The sequence below is a fragment of the Aplysia californica genome, unplaced genomic scaffold (genome assembly GCF_000002075.1).
Source record: "Aplysia californica isolate F4 #8 unplaced genomic scaffold, AplCal3.0 scaffold01412, whole genome shotgun sequence".
In the NCBI taxonomy this organism is placed as follows: Eukaryota; Metazoa; Mollusca; class Gastropoda; order Aplysiida; family Aplysiidae; genus Aplysia; species Aplysia californica.
In genome coordinates this window covers 64,936-73,855 of record NW_004798682.1, presented here as the reverse complement: position 1 = coordinate 73,855, position 8,920 = coordinate 64,936, and the positions used below count along the sequence as shown (strand labels likewise).

The window sequence follows — 8,920 nt, the reverse complement described above, 5'->3', positions numbered from 1 at the left end:
ACATTTACGTACCCAGGCTACCACCTGGGCAAACTTAGAAACAACGTTCACGTTCTATATATATGTCTACTGGAAGAGTTAAAAAAGTATACACGTTCATTCTAGAACCCAACTCCAATCTTCCTACAAGTATACACGTTCTAGACAGGGAAACCTTGTATTTGTCAAGAAAACCTTGCTGCCTTTTCGGTTTCTTTGCTTTACTTGGTCCAGAGTCGGATTTAGAACTCAAGTGTCAGTGTTTCTTCACTAAATGTGCACAATTCTAGAACTCAACTTAGAAGTCTTCCTAAAAGTACGCATATCCTATATCCCAACTCTATAAGTTCCTAAAAGCACACACGTATTGTATATCCCAACTCTAAAACTTTCTAAAAGTACATCCATCCTATATCCCAACTCTAAATCTTTCTAAAAGTACATCCATCCTATATCCCAACTCTAAAAGTTCCTAAAAGTACACATATTCTATACGTCAACTGGAAGTGTTCCTAAAAATAGGCCTACACAAAACAAATGGGGAGGAGACACGCACCAAACTCCCACACGCCACAATATTACTTTCCAGTTTTGTGCACTGTAGATTCATCAGTTGGGGGAGATACCAATTTTTTCTTTCTCCAAAATTGCAACTTCCCCCCCCCCCCCCTCCCTCTAAAACCCCACCCCCCCCCTAAAAAAAACAAGAACCCCCCACCCCTCCTCCCTATTAAAAAAACCCCAAAACCCAACATTCCAAAATGAACTGGACTGTGCCGATTTATCAGCAAAAACAGTCAAACCAGTTCTAAAAGCCACCTGTCATCCGGCCACCTGTATAAGACAATCACCTGGCCACCTGTATAAGACAATCACCTGGCCACCTGTATAAGACAATCACCTGGCCACCTGTTTAAGACAATCACCTGGCCACCTGTATAAGACAATCACCTGGCCACCTGTATAAGACAATCACCTGTACAAATTTTGACTGTATAGTCCACATTGTTGAGTTTATCGTGAAGAGTTTCACAGCACTTGCAACACAAGAAGGTCATATTATGTAAGTGCTGAAGATAAGATGTGTTACGCCACAGAAACAAACAATAAAAAAACAAACAAAACAAAACAAAAGGAGGAGAGAAAAAGACGGTAGACGTTTGATAGCAAGAAAAAAAAAAGGAGCAAACGACACCAGAGCACCCACCAACCACCCACGCTGTTCCTGAGATGATTTGAGACCGGGACAAAAGCACAGGGGGAGGGCTGGGCATGGTGTTATGGGACTAAAATGGGAAGCTAGGACATGTGTTTGCCACTGAAATGGGAAGCTAGGACATGTGTTATGGGACTAAAATGGAAAGATAGGACATGTGTTATGGGACTAAAATGGAAAGATAGGACATGTGTTCGCAACTGAAATGGGAAGCTAGGACAAGTGGTATGGGACTAAAAATGGGAGGAAGGGAGGGGGGGGGTAGCTAAGGCATGTGTTATGTGATTAAAGCAAAGAGGTAGGACATTTACCATGAGCTGTGTGTACACACGAGTAAAAGCTATAAATAAAAATGACCTGCATTATTATTATTACTATCATCATAATCATAATAAAAAGAGGAAGTGGGGGGGGGGGGGGGAGAGGTGATTAGGACATATGACATGTCTGATGGGGGGGTGTAGGTGTATAACTGCCCACCCCTCTCTGTGGCTATCAGTGAGGACAGCCTTGCTCGCAATCAGAGACATTGACTAATTATCAGGGACAGCCTTGCTCACAATCAGGGACATTGACTAATTATCAGGGACAGTCTTGCTCACAATCAGAGACATTGACTAATTATCAGGGACAGCCTTGCTCACAATCAGGGACATTGACTAATTATCAGGGACAGCCTTGCTCACAATCAGGGACATTGACTAATTATCAGGGACAGCCTTGCTCACAATCAGGGACATTGACTAATTATCAGGGACAGTCTTGCTCACAATCAGAGACATTGACTAATTATCAGGGACAGCCTTGCTCATAATCAGGGACATTGACCAATTATCAGGGACACCTTGTATTTGTCAAGAAAACCTTGCTGCCTTTTCGGTTTCTTTGCTTTTCTTGGTCCAAAGTCTGACTTAGAACTCATCGCCTAACGTTTTGACGCCATCTTTTCAAACGAATGAAGAAGCCGAGCGCCGCGCATGCGTATCAGCTGACTTTGTCGAAATTGCACATCTGCCAACTCTCCCGAATTTTTCGGGAATCTCACGAACTTTCGTCATTTTCCCGAGCAACAGAAGGCTGATTTTTCTGTTTTAGAAGTATGCTTGCCAAGTTGTTCTTTTCCGGGACCGTCTGTCAAAATCCGTATTACCGGGACAACAGCGATTTTTCAAGAAAATCCGTACAAAATACGGAAAGCCCGGGACAGTGGGCAGCTATGTAAGAGCAGGACATGGGATATTTGAAAAGGGAAGTGGGGGGCTAAAGGTGGTGGGGGTGGCGGAAAAGACAAATGGCACGTGAGGGAAGCGATACATAGAAGAACAACATTTTTTTAAAAACACTTTGCAGCCACACAGTCAGCGGTACAAAAATACCCGATCTGGTCACCCAGCCAGGAGAGTGACGGCAACAGACGTCTCAGCTGAACTGCGCCAGCCAGTTGACCGGAACGGATAATTTTCACCGGCGCATTCATTATTGCGCTAAGTGACCGAAAAGTGTTAAACAAATAAAGAATTAATAAATAAAATACAACCCCCCCCCCCCCCCCCCCCCACTGTCGCATTAATATTAAGTGACCGAAAAGTGTTTAAAAATTTATAAAAAATACATAAATAAAAACACTAGATGAGCGAGTCTGTCTGTGTGCATGCCCCCCCCCCCTCCCCCTTCGCCCCGCACCGCGGTGTGTCAATGTCAGCTCCACCCGTCGGTGACGTCAGAAGAAGGGAGGAGCGGCCGCCAGGTTCCGGTCGTCACCACTGACGACAGCGACAGCGACAGTAACAGCAGCAGCAGCAGCAGCAGAGGGTTCCCCGCGAGGCAGCGGCCGGCGCAGAAAGAGTAGTCCACCCGCTTCCTGGGCAGGTTGTACGGAGGTTCCCGGTCCGCCGGGCAGCTCACACCGTGGGCCTGTGGGAAGGATGGATAAAAATAGATTTAAAATTCAACATATATCGCGACGTCAGTGCTTTCTTGTCGTATCTCCCTTTTTTTTTAACAGTAAAAATGTGACTTCTTCTGAAGCTCATTCTTTGTAATGAACTGTTTTCACTGCTTAAAAGACAGGAAAAATGACAAGAAAGTACTGAGGTCACGATATTATTATTCATTCTCCATTGGAAGGGGGGGGGGTAGGGTGTGGCATAAGGGTGTTGGGGTGTCGGTGGGTGGGGGAGCGTGTGGGGGAGGAGGGGAGGAAGGGAGATTTTAGTTTTAGCAAGAGTTTTACGGCACTTGCGACACAATAAGGTCATAAAAATGCCGAAGAATAGAGGTATTTCAAGGAAGTAACAAACACATTAAAAAAAGGAGGGAAGACAAAGACAACATGTTTGATAGGAAAGAAGGCGGAAACCACACCAGAGCACCCTCTAATCACCCACAAAAATAGATTTAACCCCCCCCCCCACACACACACACACACACACACACAGACAGGTGGGTAGTGACCCTGACCTTGCAGATGGCTTGACAGTCCCGGCAGACGATGGTTCCCTTGTGCACATAGTAGGCAGACTGGAAGGTTATGTCCAGTACCACACACACACACACACACACACACACACACACACACACACACACACACCCACACACACACACACAGACCTTGCAGACGGCTTGACAGTCCGGGCAGACGATGGTTCCCTTGTGCACGTAGTAGGCAGACTGGAAGGCTATGTCCAGAATCTGGCCCTGTCTGTAACATCTGTACGACTCGTTCTTTACTCGCACGTACAGGCCCACGCCCTCCACACAGTCGTACTGAAGAAAACATTTTTTTACAACTGAATACAAACAGCTTAAATTTAAAAATCAAAATAACTTTAAAATAAAAACCCCTAGAAAAAACAGTCACTGAAATAAAAAGAGTTGAGATTTCAAAGTTTATAGAAGTAACGAGGGCAGGGAGCTACATCTGTAGAGATACTGATTAAAAACCTACAGTAACTTGTAATACCCACATACTATCTCTCTCTCTCTCTCACCCACACACACACATACACATTTTGGAACACGTACACACACACACACATACACAGAGTGCTCTCTCTCACATACAGATATACAGATACTCTCTCTCTCTCTCACATACACACACACTCACACGCACCCTCTCACATACACACGGGTGCGCTCACCCTCACACACACAAACTCACCTCACAACAACCACTACCGGCGTGTTGTGGAGAGCGCGTGCAGCTGCACTGATGTATGATGTAGGAAACACACCCACCCACACACACACACACACACACACACCCACACACACACACACACACACACATACACTCACACACACAAACTCACCTCATAACAACCACTACCGGCGTGTTGCGGAGAGCGTGTGTAGCTGCATTGATGAAGGAACCAGCGACCGGCGTGCTCAAAACACAGGCTTTTGGCTCCGTACAGCTCCCCGTAGAAGTTTGTGGCCGGGGCTAGAACACAGAAGTTTAGTTTTTGTAACAGTTTCACGGCACTTGCAACACTATAAAGTCAGAATATAAGTGCTGAAGATTAGAAGTTTTTTAGTTTTAGTAGAGGTTTTACAGCGCTCGCAACTGCATAAGGTCATATGAGCGCCAGAAGATTAGAGGTGCTACAAGAGAGTGACAAATATTTTTAAAAAGAAGGAAGAGAGATCAGGATGATAGGTGATAGATAGGAAAGAAGGAGCAAACCACATCAGAGCACCCACCAACCACCCACCAAAACACATAAAGGGAGGGAGGGTTGGGGAGATGGGAGGGGGAGAGGGAGTGGTGAGGTGGGAGGGGGAGAGGGAGGGAGGAGGGAGAGGATTGGGGAGGGGGGAGGAGGAGGAGGGGGACAGAGGGACTGAGAGGGAGGGGTGGGGGAGAGGGAGGGGGAAAGGGGAAGAGGAGGGTGTGGGGGTTGGGGCAGAGTTCAGTTTCTTTGAATGTTATGATTGAATAACGCTTACTTTAATATTACTTTTAGTTTTACAGCGCTTGTAACATAAATAGGCTATATAACCGCTGAACATTAGCTGTCCCTGTTGTTTTATGTAAGAAAAATTCTGAAATTATGCAAACTGAGCCCAAAAATGTGAAATTATGCGATTCTGTTAATTTTAATAAAGAATGATAAAGGAAAATAATCAGAAATTATGCAAAAAAATGATCAAATTTTGCTAAATTATGCGGGGTGCATAAAACCACGGGGACAGGATTAGAGATTAGCTAGGGAGTGGCATTCAAATAAAAGAAGGAGAGATGTGGATGATGGACGTTTGAGGGGAAAGAAGGAGCAAACCGCACCAAAGCACCCTTTGTTTGAGTAAAGAGAAGCACATTTTAGAAAGTTGTACACAATTAAAAAGACAACAAGTTTCCAAAGAGTTGCAACACATTAGGTCACATAAGTGCTGAAGATTACAGGTGTTATAGAATAGAGTATCAAACACAAAAAAGGAGAGATAAGGACAATAGATATTTGAAAGGAAAGAAAAAGCAAACTTCACCAGAGTTTTTTTTTTTTAAATAGTAGAGGGTTTTACGGCGCTCGCAACTGCCTAAGGTCAAAGGAGCGCCAAGGGGTGGGTGTCAACAGAGAAGTCTTTACAGGGAATCAGACTTAGACTGCTCACCTCTCTAGCTTCAACAGCACAAAGTCTGCTTCCACTATCAAGGCACCCAGGAAATAGCAGGTCACAAGAGAGTGACAAACATACAAAAGAAGTAGAGGAAAATGACAATAGTAAGGATCAGGAAAGAAAAAGCAGCAGTTCCCTGTTATAGATCAGGCACAGTTATGAGCGTGACATGAGTCAGCCCATTTACAATTCTACGATGCTTGAACGAGATATGTCCCCCCTGTGTCAACAGAGAAGTCCAAACAGGGAATCAGGCACTCAGTAATTGCATATATAAGAATGACAAAGACATTTGAAGTAACAAACATCCAATGACAACAGCAACGATAACGAAAATAACAACAACAAAAACAACAACGACAAAAACAACAACACCAACTGCAACAAAACAACAACACCAACAACAACAACACAGACGCCAGCACCGACATACCCAAGTTGTTCTCAAAATCCTGGCAGTTGGAGCCTCTCATGGGCACGTTGTTCTCATCCGTCCAGGAAAACTCCTAGAGGAAAATACAACAGACAGATAGACAGACAGACAGACAGACAGACAGACAGACAGACAGACAGAAGACAGACAGACACACAGACAGACAGACAGACAGACAGACAGACAGACAGACAGACAGATAGACACACAGACAGACAGATAGACAAACAGACAGATAGACACACAGACAGATAGACAGACAGACAGATAGACAGACAGACAGATAGACAGACAGACAGATAGACACACAGACAGATAGACAGACAGACAGATAGACACACAGACAGATAGACAGACAGACAGATAGACACACAGACCGATAGACAGACACACAGACAGATAGACAGACAGACAGACAATGTTCAAACAAACCAACAAACCATGGCAAGAAACACACAGATACACACACACACAAACACACACAGACATACACATACACTCACAGACACACACACACTCACAGACACACACACACACACACACACAAAAATACAAACACACACACAGACATACAAACACACACACAAACACACACACAAGCACACACACACAAAAACACACACACAAACAAACACACACACACACACACACACACACACACACACACAAACAAACTCATTAACTCTATTCTGTTCTAAGATTTATCGTGTTTTTCCCTACATGAGTGGATATCATCACTAAATTGGCCAAAGAATCAATCAAAATTGCCCGATTTTAACAAAAATGTTCATTCTTAAATCTTCCAATCCCTACACATAGCCGAACTTTATTTGGAAACTTCCAGACCCATCGTGGCGTAACATCATTTTTATCAAAATCTATTTTAAAAAAATAAATCAGAAGCAAGTATGAAAAAGTCGAGAGATTGCGACCTCAGTGGTTTCTTGCCTTATCTCCATTTTTTTTAAACATTGAAAATGTGACTTCTTCTTCGGCTCACTCTTTGTTATGAACTGTTTTCACTGATATTAACCTTATCCGTATGGCCTGGGGTCATTTTGTACCCCCGGGTTGTATTCTTCCCATTTTACAATACTTTGAGTGCAAAGATCTCTTTGAAACTTTCAGTATTTCTCAAAGAATCATTTTGACAGACTGCTATGCAAAAGCGTACGGATCGGATTAACGAGTAAATTTCCTCTTTGGAAAGTAGGGGCACTGAGTTCCCCACGTCGCATGGATACGATAGTAAAATACGATGTACGGATAGGGTTAAAAATGGAGATAGGACAAGAAAGCACTGGGGTCGCGAGATGTCTCTCTCCCTCACCTGCAGGTAGGGGCAGTAGTCAGCCAGAGCCACGGAGCCAGCGTAGCGTCCCGTGTAGTCTCGTCGCACGCCAGCCAACCGGCTGAAATACTGAACACAAACACAGACATGTCAGCAAAAGTGACCCAATTAACGAACAATTGTCTGAAATAATGGACACAAACACAGACATGTCAGCAAAAGTGACCCAATTAACGAACAATTGTCTGAAATACTGGACACAAACACAGACATGTCAGCAAAAGTGACCCAAATAACGCACAATTGTCTGAAATACTGGACACAAACACAGAAATATCAGCAAAAGTTACCAAAGTAAGGCATTTCTGTTTAGTTTTAGTACGAGTTTTACAGCACTTGCAAAAAAATAAGGTCATAAAGGTGCCGAAGATTAGAGGTGTTACAAGAGAGTAACAAACACAAAAAAGAATAAGGAGAGATCAGGACGATAGATGTTTGTTAGGAAAGAAGGAGCAGACCACACCAGAGCACCCGCCAACCACCCACTTTGGTTTAGTTTTAGTACGAGTTTCACAGCACTTGCAAACACAATAAGGTCATTTAAGTGCTGACGATTAGAGGTGTTGCTACTAGAGAGTAAAAGTGTGTGGATCTGACAGCATTATCAACCCCTTAGAAAAAAAGTAAAATTGTGAGGCAGCGTGGTGGAATCAGGCTCTCGTTAATTTTGGGGCATGTAGAGTTATTGGTATCATCATAAAGCTTGGTCACTTGTTTTTATTTTGATGAAAAAAATATCAATTTATCTTGAATACAAGTCGAGATATTTGCAAATGAAGGAGGTGAGGGGACACCTGTTTTCAGAGGTAAACCTGGTAAGAAAATGGCCGCCAAAGATTAGTTATTTCCTTAGCCTAAGAGTCCGTGGTAACTTAAAATTTAGATTTTTTGTGCCTTTAATCAAAGTTTTTCAGAAAATCCAGACAGAAATGAGATTTTTAATGGGCATGAAAGGTGTTGAGCCAAAAAACAAAAATTTGATAAAAATTCACAAACCTGCCGAAAAATGTAAGTTTCTTCACTTTGATTATTTTGATGAGAGCCTGATTCCACCACGCTGCCTCACAATTTTAAAAAAAGAAGGCGGAGAGATAAGGACGATAGAATACTTCATAGAAAAGAAGGAGCAGACCAGACAAGAGCACCTGCCAAGCACCCACTTTATACAGATATGTGACTGAATGTCTGCATGTGTGTGTGTGTCAGTGTGTCAGTGTGTGTGTCAGTGTGTGTGTGTGTGTGTGTGTGTGTGAGTGTAAGTGTGTGTCTATGAGTGTGTGTGTGAGCATGTGTGTGCATGTGTGTGTGTGAGTGTGTG

The 8,920-nt window shown here is 43.5% G+C and overlaps 1 protein-coding gene across 1 annotated transcript in view; it reads right to left on the bottom strand.

The window, feature by feature from the left end:
* Positions 1–2,856: 2,856 nt before the first annotated feature.
* LOC101853282 (leishmanolysin-like peptidase) overlaps positions 2,857–8,920 on the bottom strand; it is a gene marked incomplete in the record, with an annotated part of 24,879 nt that continues 18,815 nt past the window's right edge. The window contains 5 exon segments of the mRNA XM_035973560.1: positions 2,857–3,109; positions 3,806–3,961; positions 4,510–4,640; positions 6,252–6,324; positions 7,582–7,671. Of these exon segments, the coding sequence (XP_035829453.1) occupies positions 2,894–3,109; positions 3,806–3,961; positions 4,510–4,640; positions 6,252–6,324; positions 7,582–7,671 (666 nt within the window).